Source organism: Pristis pectinata, chromosome 7, assembly GCF_009764475.1.
Source record: "Pristis pectinata isolate sPriPec2 chromosome 7, sPriPec2.1.pri, whole genome shotgun sequence".
NCBI classification, from domain to species: Eukaryota; Metazoa; Chordata; class Chondrichthyes; order Rhinopristiformes; family Pristidae; genus Pristis; species Pristis pectinata.
The window spans coordinates 9,990,447-10,009,937 of record NC_067411.1 but is presented as its reverse complement, the minus strand read 5'-3'; the positions used below and the strand labels follow the sequence as shown (position 1 = coordinate 10,009,937).

Genomic DNA, 19,491 nt, shown 5'->3' with positions numbered 1-19,491 from the left:
GCTGGAGAAACTCAGCAGGTCAGGCTGCATCCATGGAGGGAAATAAACAGTCGACATTTCAGACCGAGACCCTTCATTGGGACTGGAAAGGAAGAGGGCAGAAGCCAGAATAAGAAGGTGGGGGGGAGGGGGAGGAGTACACAAGGGCAGGGATAGGTGAGTTCAGGTGAGAGGGGGAAGGTAGTGAGTGGGGGAGGGGGAGAAGATGTAATAAGCTGAGAGGTGATTGGTTGAAGAGGGCTGAAGGGGGAAGAATCTGGTAGGAGAGGGCCATGGAATAAAGGATGGCAGGGGGAGGAGAGGAGATGGGTAGATCTTCAAGGTGGGGGAAGGGAGCCATGGGAATAAGGGAAGACAAAGGAGTGGTGGGGGGGGGTGGAGAAGAAGGGGTGGGGTATCCTGCCTTGGTGAAGCAGCCAGCATAATCAAAGACCCCACCCACCCAGGTCATTCTCTCTCCTCTCCTCTCCTCTCCCATCAGGCAGAAGATACAGGAGTCTGAGGGCACACACCACCAGGCTCAAGGACAGCTTCTATCCCACGGTGATAAGACTATTGAACGGTTCCCTTACACAATGAGATAGAATTGTTTGACCTTGAACCTTATTGTCTACCTGCAATGCACTTCCCTGTAGCTGTGACACTTTACTCTGTATTCTGTTATTGTTTTTACCCTGTACTAACTCAATGCACTATGTAATGAATTGATCTGTATGAATGGTATGCAAGACAAGTTTTTCCATTGTATCTCCGTACAAGTCACAATAATAAACCAATACCATCCAACTGGTCCCACACCCAGTCTTCTCCCTGAGCCCTGCAGGTCTTTTTTCCCCCAGATATTAACCAATCTCCTTCTGAATACTACAATTGACAGTGCCTCAATCATTACTTATAGATCCTAGCCACTCACTGAAGCAAAACAAAAATGCCTAACATTACTTTTGGTCCTTTGCTAATCACCTTCACTCTTTTCCCCAATTCTTGACCCCTGGACCAATGGGAACTGGTTTTCTATCTATTCTGCCTGGACCCTTACTGATTTTTTAATTCCTCTATCAGCCCTCACTGCAAACTCCTCTCTGATGCCTTCCTCAATCTGTCCGCATAACTAGTCCCTCATCCCTGGAAACACTTCAGTCCATCTCTTCTGCACACTCTACAAAATCTTTACCTACATCCCAAGGCACGGAGCCCAGATAATGGACACCATACCCCACATGTTGCTGAGCCAGTGCTTTGTCCGTGTTGAACTTCATCGGACTGCCTTGTGCACATGACCATGATGTTGACATCTAATTTCTTGTGCATTGTCACAAGGTCAACATAGCACCACCTGCTGTCCTGTGCGAGGTGCTACAAAACACATGAAGTGGGAGGAGGAGGAAGATGCACTCCAGCTCATTGAGCCATTCCAGCCTTCACTGTGATGGAGATAACTGATTTTGTTTCTGCCAAATTGGTGCCAGTTGTAAACCACCCATCTACTTGAAACCACAATAATACACACATACCGGTTTCATCCCACATTCTAAAGACATACAGGTTAGGAGCTGTGGGCACGCTATGTTGGCGCCGGACTAGTGGTGACACTTGCGGGCTACCCCCAGCACATTCTCGTTAACGCAAAAATAAGCACTTCACTGTGTGTTTCGATGTACATGTGACTAATAAATATCAACATTAAAACTTATGTACAACTTTACATACATGATCCAGAAATCTCATCGCCAAAACGTTGTCCCCAGGTGCTTTGTGAACAGCCTTTGTTCTCTACATCAGAGCGTTTTTTATTCACAAGGATATTTCAGTCAATGAGCAATAAGTTGCTTTTATACACCCAAGATGCTGCAAGCTGCACTCTGCAGATCTACTCACTACTTCCATTGTAATCGTTCTTCTCTTCTAAAATCTAAATTCTATGACTCTAAGATATACTAACAATGTTCTTTTAAATCTACTTACAGGTCTGGCAATCTTCCAACCTCCTAGGGCAAATGCCTTTCACCTTATTGTCTGCCTGCACTGCACTTTGTCTGCAACTGTAACACTATATTTTGCATTGTTATTGTTTTTCCCTTGTACTACCTTGATGTACAGATGTGATGAAATGATCTGTATGGATGGCCTGCAAAACAAAGTTTTTCACTGTACCTCAGTACATGTTACAATAATAAACCAACTTTATTTACCAATCTACCAGTCCGATTAGTGCTTTCGAGTATATTCATCAGTGATGGATCACCACTAAGTAAAGTTGTTGATCAAGGTACAAGAAGAGCAAAAGACAATGAAAGAACAGATTGCATTTATATTGCCAGATTAATAAGACCTTGGCAGCTTGACAGAAGTCCTATTGGATTAAAAACCTGACGCTGACCACATTGGGAGATGTTATCACAATTGACTAAATTGTTGGTCTAAAAACGGATTAAGGAAAAACTCAGTGGAAAAGGTAGTGGGAAGGGAGTGCAAGGGATCCAGGGAGGGAATTCCAGAGCCGAGAACCTGGATGGGTGATCTTGGTTTCAACAATGATTTATCAGTGGGTGGAGATGGTGGACAGATGCTCAAAGCCAGAGCAAACAAACAGGAACACTGCTACAACATGAGAGTTAAGGTGCCCCATAATAAATGAGACCCTTCACTAATTCATAGAAGCCACCTTGCCTGAATATCCATTCACTTGCTTCAAGTGAACTCCCCATTTAGAACATAGAAAAACTCCAGCACAATTCAGGCACTTTGGCCCACAAAGCTGTGCCAAACATGTCCCTACCCTAGAAATTACTAGGCTTACCCATAGCACTCTGTTTTATTCAGCTCCATGTACCTATCTAACAGTCTCTTGAAAGACCCTATCGTATCCGCCTCCACCACCGTTTCTGGCAGCCCATTCCACACACTCACCACTCTGAGTAAAAAACTTACACCTGACATCTCCTCTATACCGACTCCCCAGCACCTTAAACCTGTGTCCTCTTGTGGCCACCATTTCAGCCCTGGGGAAAAGCCTCTGACTATCTACCCAATCATACCTCTCATCATCTTATACACCTCTATCAGGTCCCCCCTCATCCTCTGTCTCTCTAAGGAGAAAAGGCTGAGTTCCCTCAGCCTGCTTTCATAAGGTATGCTCCACATTCCAGGCAGCATCCTTATAAATCTCCTCTGCACCCTCTCTATGGCTTCCACATCTTTCCTGTAGTGAGGAGACCAGAACTGAGCACAATACTCCAAGTGGGGTCTGACCAGGGACCTATATAGCTGCAACAATACCTCTCAGCTCCTAAATTCAATTCCCCACTTGATGAAGGACAATACACCATATGCCTTCTTAACCACAGAGTCAATCTGTGCAGCCACTTTGAGCGTCCTATGGACTCGGACCACAAGATCCCTCTGATCCTCCACACTGCCAAGAGTCCTATCATTAATACTATATTCTGCCAACATATTTGACCTACCAAAATGAACCACTTCACACTTATCTGGGTTGAACTGTGTCTGCCACTTCTCAGCCCAAATTTGCATCCTATCTATGTCCCTCTGTAACCTCTGAGAGCCCTCCAAACTATCCACAACACCCCCAACCTTCGTGTCATCCGCAAACTTACTAACCCACCCCTCCACTTCCTCATCCAGGTCGTTTATAAAAATCACAAAAAGGGTCCCAGTACAGACCCCTAAGGTACACCACTGGTCACCGACCTCCACTCAGAATACAACCCTTCAACAACCACTCTGCCTTCAGTGGGCCAGCCAGTTCTGGATCCACACTACAATGTCCCCTTGGCTCCCATGTCTTCTCACCTTCTCCATAAGCCTTGCATGGGTACCTTATCAAGCACCTTGCTGAAATCCATATGTGCTACATCTACTGCTCTCCCTTCATCGATGTGTTTAGTCACATCCTCAAAAAATTCAATCAGGCTCGTAAGGCAGGACCTGCCCTTGACAAAGCCATGCTGACTATTCCTAATCATTTTATACCTCTCCAATTGATCCAACCAACCTCTATTATTTTTTTTTAGAGGGAAGGAGCTACACAAAAACGTTAATTCCACAAAACATTCAAATCAGTTCAGAAGATGCTTATCTCTGAACTGAATGTTTTAAGCAAAGTTTGCAAACCAAAGTGGCTAAAATGTTGCCATCCATGTAAAACAAACAGGGCATGTACTTATCAGGGTGAAACTAGTTTTTAAAACCTTCTATTAACTGGAACTAAATAAGACCAGTTAATACTATGCAAAATATAATGACAAGAATAGTTAACTTTATTCACATTCTCTGTAGAATTAGTTAAGTAACACAGAAAGCAATACTTGATTTTGCCCAAAGGATTATCCTTTCAGATCTCCCTTTTTCTCCCCAGAGCCTTTAATTCCTTTTTGATAGTCACTGCTCAATGCTTCCCCTGTACCGTCAGGCAACACATACCAGATCGCAATGCAATATGCAAAACAATATTTTCACTATAACATCTTCATCTCAGAACTCTGGATTGGAGTCTGGCACCAGCTAGCCTGCCTGCACAGTGAAATAACGGATGTGCAGGGACAAGTGTTGAGTTTTGCTTGAAAAATTAGGTTTTTCCAGAGCTTTCCTTCAGCAGATGGCATAAAGTAGGTGTCAGGTTCCACAAGAGAGAGCTTGGAGCAAAGAGCTTTTCTTTTTTCCAATGATCCCATAAGTTCAACATCCAGCAGGGCAGGAATTCAATATCCTTGCCATTCCTCAGACAATGGAGCTCACCACTGGACAAGAACACAACAGAAGCCACGTGGATCAACCCTGCATCACCACCGCCATCCTCTGCCACATCCACTTACGTGCCCAATCCCCAGACTCACTTGGTGCCTGAAGACCTGTTGACCTCCCCTCCAAGGCACTCAGTGACTAAGCTTCTACGGCTCTCTCAATGCATGGAGCAATCGAGACAAATTACCTCGTCAGGGGAAGCCAAACAGCAGAAAGGAAGAAATGAATGAATGAATAAAAGGAAATGGAGTCAGATGAATCAGGTTGGGAGGAGGCTCATGTGCAGGAATTTAAATTTGCTGACTTTTGGAGGGACGATCACTTTCTGTCTTGGTGAAGCAGCCAGCATAATCGAAGACCCCACCCACCCAGGTCATTCTCTCTTCTCTCCTCTTCCATCAGGTAGAAGATAGAGTCTGAGGGCACGTACTACCAGACTTAAGGACAGCTTCTATCCCACTGTGATAAGACTATTGAACGGTTCCCTTATCCGATGAGATGGACTCTGACCTCATGATCTACCTTGTTGTGACCTTGCACTTTATTGCATTGCACCTTCTCAGTAGCTGTGACACTTTACTCTGTACTGTTATTGTTTTTACCTGTACTACATCAATGGACTCTGTACTAACCCAATGTAACTACACTGTGTAATGAATTGACCTGCATGATCGATATGCAAGACAAGTTTTTCACTGTACCTCGGTACAAGTGACAATAATAAACCAATACTTTACATTGTGCAGTAAATGTGCTCATAGCTATAATCGTGGAGACACAAGAGACTGCAGATCTTGGAAATCTGATCTGGAGCAACACACAAAGAAGCTGGAGGAACTCAGCAGGTCAGGCAGCATCTATGGAGGGAAAGGGACCACACTCTCCCTCCCTCATCTGCTTATCAACCCCCCCCCCCATCACCTGGATCCACCTATCGCCTGTCAGATGTTGCCCCACCCCTTCCCCTTCTTTTTTTTAATATACTGGCTATCTCCCCTCTTTCTTTCCAGTCTTGATGAACGGTCTCGACCCAAAGCGCCGACTGTCCATTTCCCTCCATAGATGCCGAGTTCCTTCAGCTCCTTTGTGTGTTGCTTGTAACCTTTTCAGACTGTATTGAGGGGTGAGGGTCCTCTACTTACCAACCCCTCCAGCAGACTTTGCTCACAAAACTATTCATGTGGAGCACAAGTACTGGCATGGAGCAATTGGGCCAAATGTGTTGTCTCCATGCTCAGTTTCTGTGGAGAGAGCATACCTGGTTTCCATACAGAAGCTTTTCGATCAACAATTAGTAATAATAGTGGCAAGAAACAGTTCACATCCCACCACCAGCCTCTCAATGCAAGTCTCCTGCCTGGAACCAGTTTAATTGGGTACATTGTGTGTTGGATGCATTAGTGCAGAGATGACAGTCAGCAGTGTAGTCAAATCAACACTTAACACACACGTTGAATTCCTCTCTTCATTATTTTAATAGCGGCATCAATCAGTTTGAGTTAATGCTTCCATTTATAAAAAAAGCTGGGATAGCAAATTGAGTACTAGTCAATTAAGTACATCAAATACTAGTCAATAACTTTTCATTTTTTGGGGTTATATCACAACACATTGTACTCTTAATTCAAAAGCTCTAAAAGTGAAACATACTTTTAAGCACTAAATCTCCACTCTATATGAATCATCTGGGAATTCAATTTCTTTTTTTTTGAAAAGCAGCATAATTTTCTTCTATTTTCAGGATGAGAGAGTGAAGGCAAAAGACCGCAGGAATCCAGAGTGAATGAAGAGCTCGGCAGAGCTTTTCTTTTTAAACTCATCTATGGTGTTAATGGAAGTATCACTTTAAGCAGGATAACCTTGCAGCGGCGCAGAGGAGATTTACCAGGATGTTATCAGGGGCGTTGGGGGTGGTTGGTGTGAGGAGGGAGGGACTTTCAGTTATGAGGAGACTGGATCAGCTGGGGGCTTTCTCCTTGCAGTGAAGGGATGTCTGAGATGTATACAGAATTATGAAGGGGATAGATAGGGTGGATGGCGAGGAACGTTTCCCCATGACAGACCACCAAAACCAGAGGGTTATAGATATTAGCTGAGAAGTGAGAGGGATAGAGGGAGTCTGTGGGTCTTTTCCCCCCACCAATTGGATTGTTGCAGTCTGGAATACACTGCCTGACTGGGCAGTGGAGGCAGGTTTAGGTTGGAAACCTCTGATGCAGCATTGTGTTCTAACAACTCCTGTGGTCTGGCAAATTTTGAATCTGTAGTACAGATCTGTACCAATTACTGAATTCCAACTAAGATCTAAAATTAACTAAAATCTGCACAAAGCTGTAGTTCATTATACCACCAGTGAAGCTTTATCGATCTCAGCCGAGAGCGTCACCGACTTTGGGTTATTTACAGTTCTTGGAATCCTCCTGACCTGGGAATATCTACAGTTAAAGACCCGTCCTCCTGCTCAGAAGGAGATGATTGGAGACAATTTCTGCGGTCTGGATTTTTTGTGGTCCAGCACCAATCAGGTCCCAAAGGTGCCAGACTAAAGGGTTTCAAACTGCGCTTATCAACATTTAAAAATGATGAACAACACACACAAAATGCTGGAGGAACTCAACAGGTCAGGCAGCATCTATGGAGGGAAATAAACAGTCGACGTTTCAGGTCAAGACCCTTCCTCAGAACAGTCGCCTTTGCTCCAAGGAGAAAACATGAAAGAACACTTGAATTACAAAAGCACCGAAGGCTATGGAGTAAATAGGATTAGTATTAGGTGGGGACTTGATGGTTGCAATGGACAAAGGGCCTGTTTCTGTGCTGTACAACTAACTCTATGAACACCTCCAGTTAAGGTGCTTAGTAGGGAATTACATGTGGAGGTGAATCATGTGCACACTAGCATCCACATTTCTTGGGGCACAAATACCTCAATGCTAAGAGAGCTCACTAAAAGTCAATAAGGAACTGTAACAGCAGATAAAGGCCTAATTAACATCAACATATATGATCAATTAATTTTAACTCATCCTAAAATTAAAAGTGTTACATCTGCAAACAAAGTGGTAATGATCATTGAACACCAACAAAAATACTGCAACAGCCCCAGTCTGGTGATAACACAGCAGATAAACTGATTCAGCAAAAAAAAATCTGGCTCATTCACTCAGTTTAGAAGTAGCATTTGAAGCAAGACTACAGACTGCAAGGAAAGGCATGTCACCAACCAGCTGAAAAGTCTCAGAGACCTCCTGGAACCAGAATCAGTTCCTTAGGTTCACAGTGCTGCTGCATTTATCAACTTTACATCAGAATATTTTGATCTGGTTTATTACATCAGTTCTCAAGATGTTTACTCTTAAGAGTAAACAAGTAGGAGCAAGTTGCTACCTTCCAATCGGATTTATTATATTAAAATATTAATGGGGGGATAAAGAAAAACACACAGGAAAAAGTCTTTTCCAATCCAAAATATATTAGTATCAGTGAAACAAGCTATTCTTTCATTGCCCAATACCGACTTATAGATAGTTGCTCAGGCACAATTCATTTATAACATCAAAGTCGAATTTATTGTCATGAGGACAAGTATGGGATGAGGGATTGAAGGGGATGATCTTGTGGTGACACAGAAGGCTTTTTCCTGTGTGCTTTTCTTTATCCCACCCCCCATTAATATGTTACTATAATAAACCCTATTGGAAGGTAGCAACTTGCTCCTAGTTGTTAAAGTAAGAGTAAACTAAGTTTTGTCATGCACAGGTGCAATGAAAATCTTGCAGCAGCAACACAGGCACATAGCACAAAGTATTGTTAGTGCAAATTGGCCATTTTAATTGCTTGTGCACAAATCTCCAGAAAGGACAATGTTATAAAATACAGGATATGGAAAGAAAAGAGTGCTTACATAATGTTCTAACTGCACAAAATATTTTACTGCTTTGATTAATCAGAGTGATTGTGGATTTAGTTCAGAAAGATGCAGCAATGCTGCACACTAAAACGCTATGGCTTTCTTCACTGACATCACCGGAGAAAATACTCAGCATGCAAGTAAATTCCTGGAGAAAAGGGAGGATTGGGGATGGATTTGTTAAGTAATAACATTTCTAGTTATGTCATAATCAATGCTTTGTCTAATGACATGAAGGATTAGAAAATCTTCTCTGCGGCTGGGCTAGATTTTAATCTTGAGCTTCCCAACTCAATCACGGGCATTTGTGAGAGAGAATAAGTTGCAGGGTGCAGGAAAAGAAGGAGGGGGCAAAGAGAGCTAATGAAGATTGCTCCTCTGAGAACCAGCATGGATGTCAAGGGCTGAATGGCCTTCTGTGTCACCATAAGATCATCCCCTTCAATTCCTCATCCCATCTAGTGTTTGACTTCTTATGCTGTTCCAAAGTCCAAGTAAGCTTGAGAAACAGTATAAGAAGTCAAACCCTGTCTCAGTACATTATAACCCTCAGATTTCAGATAACCAACCTTATCAGTTTGAATCAGGACTGGCCAGTTCTGATGAAATCTCATTAACTTGCAAGGTTAGCCCAGTTTTTCCTTTCTCCACAGATGCCACCCAACCTGCTGAGAACTTTTCTGCTTTCACTTTAATTTGAGCATCTGCAGTACATTGCTTTTGATTTTAACCTGGCTTTCTCAACTAACACTGTCTGGCACATCCACCATCCTATACAGAAATCACTGGATTTTAAATTTCCTTTTGAATTAATGAATAACTGGCCAATGTCTACAATTCACAACTATAATTTGAGAATGCCTGGAGGCAATTTGAAAATCTATTCTGCTGCCCTCCCCTTGCAAGCCCTGGTTTAGAAAACAACTCACACAAGCAGAGGGAAAGATTAAAGTAAACAGATTTTATTACCTTTTCCTTACTCCATGAGCTTTCTTTTCAAGCAGAAGGCCAATAATTCTTCCCGTTAACATCAACAATGAAAGGAAATGCAGTCTTGTATTCTAGCACACCAGCATTTGACTGTTGCAAGCATTGGAAGTAGGAGTTGTATCTGGGTTCAACCAATTATCATTCTTTATTAATAATACAGGCAGTTCCCTAGCTTCGCAAGGTTTCCGTTTCTGAGACCTGTCCATAAGCCAATTACTTCGCAAGTCAGAAACATCTGATTTCTATTGTGACCCATATCATATCGTTCCACTATGCACTTGCCATAATTCTATTTCATTGAATAATCACCTTAACACTACCCATAATTAAACTAATGGAATATATACTCTATCCAGTCACTAATGAATACATTACATTATTACTATCTTGAAAAATGAATCAGAATCGGGTTTTCTATCACTGACATATGTCGTGAAATTTGTCCTTTTGCAGCAGCAGTACAGTGCCAGACATAAAAATTACTATAAGTTGCAAAAATAAATAAATAGAGAGGAATAACGAGGTGGTGCTCATGGACTGTTCAGAAATCTGGTGGCAGAGGGGAAGAAGCTGTTCCTGAATCGTTGAGTGTGGGTTTTCAGGCTCCTGTACCACCTCCCCGATGGTAGTAACCAGGTCATGTGTAACCAGGAGGTGGTGGAGGGCGGTTGGTGGGGAGGGGTGGAGAGAAAGAGAGAGGCACAGAGTACACACACACACACATTTCATACATAATGTATATGTTTTGCCCTACTCCCTTTTGACTGGTTAATCAGTCAATGGTTTAGCAAGGTCCTATCTGCATTAGTAAGAAAGGGGAGAAGGCTTATACTTTCCATTACACAATGTCAGAACTATAATCCTCCTTGTCATCTGCTTCTATTCCCTGGATATACAGGGTGACTGGTATTTGATTTATTGTTTCAAAGGTACACTGTGGTAAATCATAAATGGATTATTGATTTTGCTATCAATTACACTGCAACTATAGAACCAACTCCAGCTATTTTCCCACCTGATCTGTGGTGGCATTCCTCTGCTCTTATATTAGCTACGTACTCTTTTATTTTGTGCTCCCTTGTATGTAACCCTTGTAAACATATCAATGCAATTCATCTCTACAATTCTTTATGACAGAAATATCCATACTCTAAGAACCGAGAAAAGCTGCTCAAACTTCCACATTGGATTTATTAGTAACAATCATACATGACCAGGTTTGGGAAAACACCTGTCCAATCAAGCATCTTGATAGTCACAGAGTTGTACAGCACAGAAACAGGCCCTTCAGCCCACCATGTCCATGGCAACCTTTTTGCCCATCTACACAAATCCCATGTGCCCACATTAGGACCATATCCTTCTATGCTTTGCCTATTTAAGTGTCAATCTAAATACCTCTTAAATGTAATTATTGCATTCAATTCATAAAACGTGGGTGGCACAGTAGCGCAGCGGTTAGCGTAACGTTATTACAGCGCCAGTGATCGGGGTTCAATTCCCGCTGCTGTCCGTAAGGAGTTTGTACATTCTCCCTGTGACTGCATGGGTTTCCTCCGGTTTCCTCCCACAAAGACATATGGTTTAGTAGGTTAATGTGGGTGTAATTGGGCGGCACGGCCTCTTTGGGCCGGAAGGGCCTGTTACCCTGCTGTATAAATAAAGATTTTTTTAAGAACGTAGAACAGTACAACACAGGAACAGGCCTTTCGGCCCACGATTTTCTGACAAACTAATTAAGCGAATGACACCTGATTAAACTAATCCCTTCTCCCTGCACATGGTCCACATCCCTCCATTGTCTGCATATTCATGTGCCTATCTAAGAGCCTCTTAAATTGCCTCTATCACATCTGTCTCCACCACCGGCAGTGCATTCCAGGCACCCACGACTCTAAAACATTTCCCCTGCACATCTCCTTTGAACTTCCACCCCTCTCACCTTCAATGCATGCCCCCTAGTATTAGACATTGACATTTTTCACCAATTCTTCTGGCAGTGTGTTCCAGATATCAACCATTAAAAAAAAGTTACCCCTGAGATCCTCCTTAAACTCCCTCCTTTCACCTTAAACCTACGCCCTCGTTTTTGATATCCCTACCCTGGGAAAAAAGATTTTGACCATCTACTCTGTATATGCCTCACAAATCTTATATACTTCTATCAGCTTCCTTGGCTGCAGGGTAAACAAACCCAGCCTTTCCCATCTTTTCCCCATAATTAAAGTCTTCTAATCCAGGCAACATCCTGATGAATCTCCTCTGCATTTTCTCCAGCGTCCTGTTCACTGTGTAGGGACCAAACCTGAGGCATAACCAGTGTTTTGTAAAGTTGCAATATAACATCTTATATTCTAATGCACCAACCTAGGACAGCAAACATGTCACACGCCTTCTACACCACCCTATAAATTTTGAAGAGCTAAACAGGATCACTCCCTTAGCCCCAACCTGATCAGCCATAATGCCACCATATTCAATGAATCCAGACCTTAAAGCAATCACAGGATATTGGGATGGGGCTGGAAAAAGGTACAGAGTTAGAAGATTAGCTCGAAGGGCCATATAGCCCAGTCCTACACCTAGGTTTTATGTCTTATGACCCAAATCAGGGATTACAATGGTGAACAAAGCCTGGACCAAACTATCCAAATCACAGCCAATCTAAGATGTATCTTTTAGTCACACATACATCAAAACACACAGTGAAATGCATCTTTTGCATAGAGTGTTCTGGGGGCAGCCCGCAAGTGTCGCCACGCTTCCGGTGCCAACACAGCATGCCCACAACTACCTAACTTGTACGTCTTTGGAGTGTGGGAGGAAACTGGAGCACCCGGAGGAAACCCACACAGACACGGGGAGAACATACAAACTCCTTACAGACAGCGGCAGGAATTGAACCTGGGTCACTGGTGCTGTAATAGCGTTATGTTAACCGCTACACTACCGTGTAGCTTTTTGTCATATTTAGTGACAACCCGGCCAACTAACAAAGTGAAAATTTAAAAAAAAAACTGCAGATGCTAGAAAACTGAAAAACAGAAAATGCAGGAAACACGCAGCAGGTCAGGCAGCATCTGTGGGAGGAGAAACAGTTAGTGCTTCAGCTCTGGGACCCTTCTTCAGAACTGAAGGATGTCAGGTTCTGATAAGATGGCTTTAGAAACCATGACCTAATCATTGGAGATCTGCAATCTCTTCCACCAAACTCAGAAGCTGAAATGATCAGATTTCAGTCTGGAGCATTTAATTCCAAATTATTGGAATAACTTCATTTTTAAGAGCTTTTTTATGCATGAGAAAATGTATTGGAAATAAACTGATTACGAGATACATGCCAGGTTCCTGGCAGACGAGCAATAAATATCTGTTTTATATGGTTCAGTTGGTGGCACAGTTCTTCATAGGTACACATTTATATGCATTCAGTTCATTGCTTATTAATGATCATCTATGCTATGAATGTAAATAACTCCTGATTGCACCAATAGCCCACAAGTCCATCTTGAAGCAAAGTCACTCCTTGCATTAATTCAGATCTCTGCATCCTTCCAATTCTAGCAATTGTTTGTCCTAAATTCCCACTACACTAACATATGCAAACATACATCAATCTATCGATTACAGCTCGACGTTCAACACCATCATCCCCTCAGTACTGATAACCAAGCTTCAAAACCTGGGTCTCTGTGCCTCCCTCTGCAACTGGATTGGCAATAACATCTCCTCCTTGCTGACAATCATCACAGGCGCCCCTCAAGTATGCATGCTTAGTCCACTGCGCTACTCTCTCTATACTCACGACTGTGTGGCTAAGCACAGCCCAAACACCATTTATAAATTTGCCGATGATACAACTGTTGTTGGTAGAAGAAAAACACGATGATGCTGGAGGAACTCAGCAGGCCTGGCAGCATCCGTGGAGAAAAGCAGGCGGTCAACGTTTCAGGTCAGGACCCTTTGGAAGACCTTTAGTTCATTAGCGTCAGGCATTTTTTTTTTCCTCTAGAAAGCTTTCATCCACTCAGTTCCCCCAACCCCAAATACACCTTCCCTGGCATTTACCACTCCCACTTGCACACTCCCATCCTCCATCCCTCAGCCCCATGAGGGCATAGACATTTCAATGTCACCATACACAATGATAGTATAAAAGACAGAGCAGAAATTGCCCAAAACTGCAGACCAATCATTCAATCTCAGCCTCCCTCTTGTCATTTACCAGTTCCCAGCCAAGTTGTGCTTGGCCGATAAGTGCAAGTTTTCAAGTGAAGCAGTTTGGGATCCAAGTTCTGGAATTTCCTCGTTGTTTCTGAAGAAAACTCACCCATTCCAATATTTTCCTGAGTGGCCAAATGTCAATTTTTTCTTGATTAGTCAATCACATGGAACAATTCGGGATGTAATGTTGTGTTAAAAGTGCTTTTTCAATGCACGTATTTTTGTTACCGATGCAAAATTTCAATTTGAATTTGTATGTAAATGTTTTTGCCCCTATAACGTGAAAATCCCAGGAGTTACTACAGCTACGAGATATAATCCCGTTATATCCTCCTATATATTGGGCTTCCCCGTTTCCTATCTTCAGTCCTGAAGAAGGGTCCTGACCCGAAACGTTGACCACCTGCTCTTCTCCACGGATGCTGCCTGGCCTGCTGAGTTCCTCCAGCATCATCGTGTTTTTCTTCAAGAGACAGTGTTAGGTAAAGAGGGAGAATTCAATATTCATGCCATGAGGCTGCAAATACAGGATTTAACTATGGCCACTTTGGGGTTGGGGACTATCGCGTTGAGTGGATAAGAGGAAAGAGAGAAACACTACAGGTTTGTAAATCTTGTAGGCAGCATACTTTATAATCATGGCGAGTTGGAATGCTGTGTATTGTTCCTACCAGCTTTGCTCATGAGCGTCGTTGGGATATGGCAATATTAGGAATAACCTGTTGGCATGACGGTGCAGCAGTTAGTGCTGATGTCGCTCCGATCCACCAGTCCAGGTCCGATCCAGACATTCATCCCATTCCCCGGATGTTCTGCTCTCCCCCCACATCCCGGATGCTGGCAGGTTAATTGGCCACTGTAAATTACCCTTTAGTGCCAATAAACAGCAAAATGGAAGTGGATGGGCATGTGAGAAAATGAACCACAGGGAAATAAAGAGAAGGGGAATGGGATGGACGGGCTGTCCTGGCACAGATCTGATGGACCTTCCTGCGCCATGGGAAATAAATAGTAGAGCTTAATATTGCTAGAACATTTCTAAATGTAATAAAGGGCAACTAAAGGATGGAGCAGCTAAGGTACAGGAATCAGAGCAAAGGTCATCAACCTAACACTAACTGGCTCTTTGAAGAAAAACACAATGAATCTGGAGGAACTCAGCAGGCCAGGCAGCATCCGTGGAGAAAAGCAGGCGGTCAACGTTTGGGGTCAGGACCCTTCTTCAGGACTGAAGAGAGGAAAAGGGGAAGCCCAATATAGAGGAGGGAAAAACAGAGCAGTGATAGGTGGACAAAAGAGGGGAGGCGGGGTGGGCACAGGGCGGTGATAGGTAGATGCAGGTAAGAGATAGTGATAGGCAGGTGTGGGGGAGGAGGGGAGAGCAGATCCACCGGGGGATGGGTCAAAGGTAAGGAGAGCGGGGAAAAAGGCTAGGAAAGGGAAGAAGAGAAGAAGCCTGGTGGGGGGGGGGGGGGGGGTTTGTGGGGAAGAGGGTTGGGGATTACATAAAGTGGGAGAATTCAATGTTCATGCCGTTAGGCTGCAAAGCTCCAAGACAGAAAATGAGGCGTCGTTCCTTCTTCCACAAATGCAGCCTGAACTGCTGAGGATTTCTGGCATTTTCTGTTTATCTTTCAGAGTTCAGCCTCCTTGAGCACTGTTTTGCAATTAGATGATAATTCAAATGCCTGTTTTTAAATGTTTTTATTAATTCTAATTGCTGGATGTATTAAACTCAATTTGCCTTTTATAAGATGTGGATAACTTTGCATTTTCAACACCTTACAGAATCTCACAATGTCCCACAGTGCTTGATATTTCAATAGGTAACCACACATCTAATAGCTTTGAAGTGTAGTCACCTGTCTCAATGTAGGAAACGCATCAGGATTTTGTGTGTCACAAGACCTTCATCACAACAACATGGTAATCCAATGTTGAGGAATGAATATTCTGAGTAGTACAAGTCCTAACATTAGTACACTATTGCCCCATATCATTAATTGACATCAACAAAATTAGTTTGGTCACATTACAGCATTATTAATATTAGCAAGGGAGAAGGGATGAGAGAGTTCAATTACATGGAGGCTTGGGATGCAAAGGTTGGACTCCTTGCAGCATCGAAGGTTAAGAGAAGTTTTAATTAGAATACTTCAAAATCCTTAAGGACTTTGACAAAGTAAATAGGCAGAAACTTTCTCCAAAGCCAGAAGGGTCGGCAACCAGTGGATGCAGATTTAAAATAATGAGCCAAAGAGCCAGAGGCTTCATGAGAATTTTTAAAGTGAATTCAGTGAGATATTATAACCTGGGATGCACTGTATTCAAGAGTGGTGAATGGAGATCTGACTGTAAAAGGGAAAATTTGATAAGTACTTGAAAAGAATAAAAGTTGTGGGGGTGTGCAGCAAGAGCAGACTTAACTGAGTACACCTTTCAAAGAGTTGCCCAGGCACCATGGGCTGAATTACCTCCTACTGAGCTGCAAGATTCCTGGTGAAGTCAAGATCAAAAATCTGTAGACGCAGGGGAACAAAATGAACAGCATTTTACCCCACGGATGGGGAAATATCAACAACTAGAGGGCATAGGTTGAAGGTGAGAGAGGAAAGATTTAATAGGGACCCAAGGGGCAACTTTTTTGGTGGGGGGGGGGGGGGTAATGTATGTATTTGGAATGAACTGCCAGAGGAAGTGGTTGAGGCAGGTACAATAACATTTAAGACATTTGGACAAGTACATGGATGGAAAAGTTTGAGAGGGATTTAGGCCAAACATGGACAACTGGGACGAGCTTCGGTGAGCATTTTGGTTAGCACCAACAATTTGGGCTGAAGAGCCCGTTTCCATGCTGCATTACTCTATAACTGTGACTCTATTCAGGAAATGTTGGCACCACTTAGCAGAGAAACGTGCTAACTCTGTTTCTCTTTCCAAGACGCTGCTCAATCTGCTGAGTGCTTCCAACATTTTCTGCTTTTATTCTACATGAAGTAAGCTTAGTTGCACAAATCCAGTTCCAATTGCATAGTGATGGTACAAGATGGTGTTTGCACCGCAAATACCCAAGCGCTTCAGTTAAAACAGGGCATTTGGTCACATATTGGGACAAATGAGCGAAAATCTGATCAGTGAGGTAGGTTTTAAGGAGGGACAGTAGGAGAAGGGGTGGGGGTAGTGGTCTGGGAACTGAATTCCAGAGTCCCGAGCCAGGACAACAAAAGCCACCGCCACACGTTACAGCGATAACGTGGAGCACAGAAATCTCGTAGGTCTGGTGAACACAAAAGGACAAAGGCATTGAGTAGAACATCTTCACACACAATGGTCACAACATTAGAACAGGCGAATGCTGCAGCGTAGTATTCAGGGATAGTTATTGGTCATAAGAAGAAGAGCGGACCTCCACCCTCTGCGTAACCTTGTTTAGTCTGTCTGGAATACTGTAGATGACCTTTACCAGGATTTAACTTTCTTGGTCTCTTACCGCACATTTTGTTTTTTTTTTGCTTCTCTGCAAAACTCTTGGTTACCTTTCTATACCGTCGGTGCACGACAGCAAAAGCTTAATAGTTTCCCTGTAAAGTATCCCTCTACGAAATCAGAGGCCATCTCCAAAGTCAGACCCGAGAGAACACATTGCAACCGCATTCACAAATATCAAATCGCATGTATTTTTTTCAAACCCCGGAACTTATCGAGTGCCAAGTAACTGAAACACAGCACCACTCAATGAATGGTTTCCACAGCCATTCATATCCAGTTTACTGACAGGAGCACCCTGCTTCAGTTTAACTGTTGAACATCAGAGCATGTATTGGAATACAAAAGAAGGGCGTCAACTCACAACGTTAATACTGATGTACAAAACTCACTCGTTGCCAGCGAAGCTCCAGGTTAAAACAAAACACTAATCGGTTGTCCAGCACAACTGACATTCAACACAACTGCTTCCCAATTGTGCCTTCAAATTGAACACAGAGAAAAAAAATCTCCAGCTCAGAGTCGAAATTTCAAAACCACAACTAATTAGGTATCCAAAAAGCTGAAAGAAAGACAAATTAATTGCCAGGTTTAGCAAGTCAGGCCCAGATGCATCTGGATTTTTTCCCCTTTTGCAAATATTGCCAAGTTTTTTTTTCTCATGCTAGTAATTCAGTAGAAATCTGGTTCATTCCATTCCGAATTAGGCATTTGTTGCAAACTCTAATCCAACAGTCACACACACACCGAAATACAAACTACTTAAATCCATAGTTGGCAAGCACAGCCATTGACGGTTTGCAAGGAAATGGGTGTAAAGAAGGATTGGTCAGTTGAGTTTCCCCAACTGAGGTCTTTCACCCTCCCTTCCCGCTCGCCCCCGATTTCCGGGCTTTTACCTGATCTCCCGGCTCGGTAGATTTCTCCAAGTGTTTCTCTTTGTAAAGCGACCACAGTCCAACATTGGGCAAGAAAACCAGAGCCACGATAACCAGGCCGGTCATCTGTAAGAAGCGCTTCTGCTTTCGCTTCATCCCGTCAAGGGGCAACTTTTCTCTCTCCACGCTACCTCGGAGCAAGTGAGCAGCGCCTGGTCCAGGAGTTAGAGAGGGGCGGAGAGCCCCCGAACGCGCTCAACTTCTCTTGGCCGAGGAACCACCCCACCTCAGGATCACAAAGGGGGTGGGATAAGGGGATCTGCAAAGCAAAACAAGAAGATACTATTTCAGCAAAGAGCCAGTAACACACGTTCCAACAATCAGAGAATAGCAAGCAAAACTTGGAAAACTGAAGAGTTAATGGCCAGTACTCAACTTGTCTACGCAACGTTACTTTTAGTGGAGATGGTTATTAGTACCAGAATAGCTCACAGTTCAACAGTGATCTTCTTGAAAAGGCTTAAATGAGAGTCGGAATTTGGGGAAATGAGAGGCTCGACCGAGAGGCGGACCTTGACTTGTCTGCCTTGGACTGTCCCGTTCACCTCAGGATGTGGCCACTTATCTAGAAAGCAGCCGCAGTATCAACCCATTTGTCCACTCCCAGGGCTGACAACCGCTGTCTTTCCCACCTCCCGCCCGCCGCCCCCCCCCCCCCCCAGCACGCTAATGTGGTCCTATCCGAATGCATTATTCTTTGAAAATAATGATCTTTTACTCGCCTAAAGAGACGAGGTTTGGAATTGTCAGTGCTCCAGGGTCCGATATCCACAACAGGGTGCCTGAAGGGCGGAGCGAGACAGTGTCTTGTGCACCAGGATTCCTCCAGATCTGGTCTCAGTCGCGCACACACTCCTGCTCTCCACTTGCTTTGTGAAGCACACTTGCGAGCTCGGATGCCCGATACCTGAACCGAGGCGAGGCCGGACCGGTCCCACTGACCGCTCGAACAGACCCTATCCCAACCGGGCGAGGGGCAGGTTGGAAGAGGCGGAATGGATCGATTCAATCCCTTTCCAGCACAGGGCATATTCTCTCTCCCCCCTTCTCGCCCCACCGAGCAGCCCTGCCGGAACGCTGATGCCAAATCCCCACCAGAGAGAAAGCGGCTGACGCAGGGAAACGCCATCCCGGCCCCTGGGTTTAAAGCACTCCGCTTCAGCCAATGGCATGTGCAAG

At 43.7% G+C, this 19,491-nt stretch overlaps 1 protein-coding gene across 2 annotated transcripts in view; it reads right to left on the bottom strand.

The window, feature by feature from the left end:
- The window catches only part of galntl6 (polypeptide N-acetylgalactosaminyltransferase like 6), a 1,051,879-nt gene extending 1,033,395 nt beyond the window's left edge, over positions 1–18,484 (bottom strand). The window contains exon 1 of one of the 2 annotated variants that reach the window (XM_052019321.1): positions 18,274–18,484. In XM_052019321.1, coding sequence (XP_051875281.1) covers positions 18,274–18,408 — 135 coding nt within the window. In that variant the 5' untranslated portion in view covers positions 18,409–18,484. The remainder of the gene's footprint in view (positions 1–18,273) is intronic. The other variant, XM_052019322.1, reaches the window with a different exon arrangement.
- Positions 18,485–19,491: the final 1,007 nt, after the last annotated feature.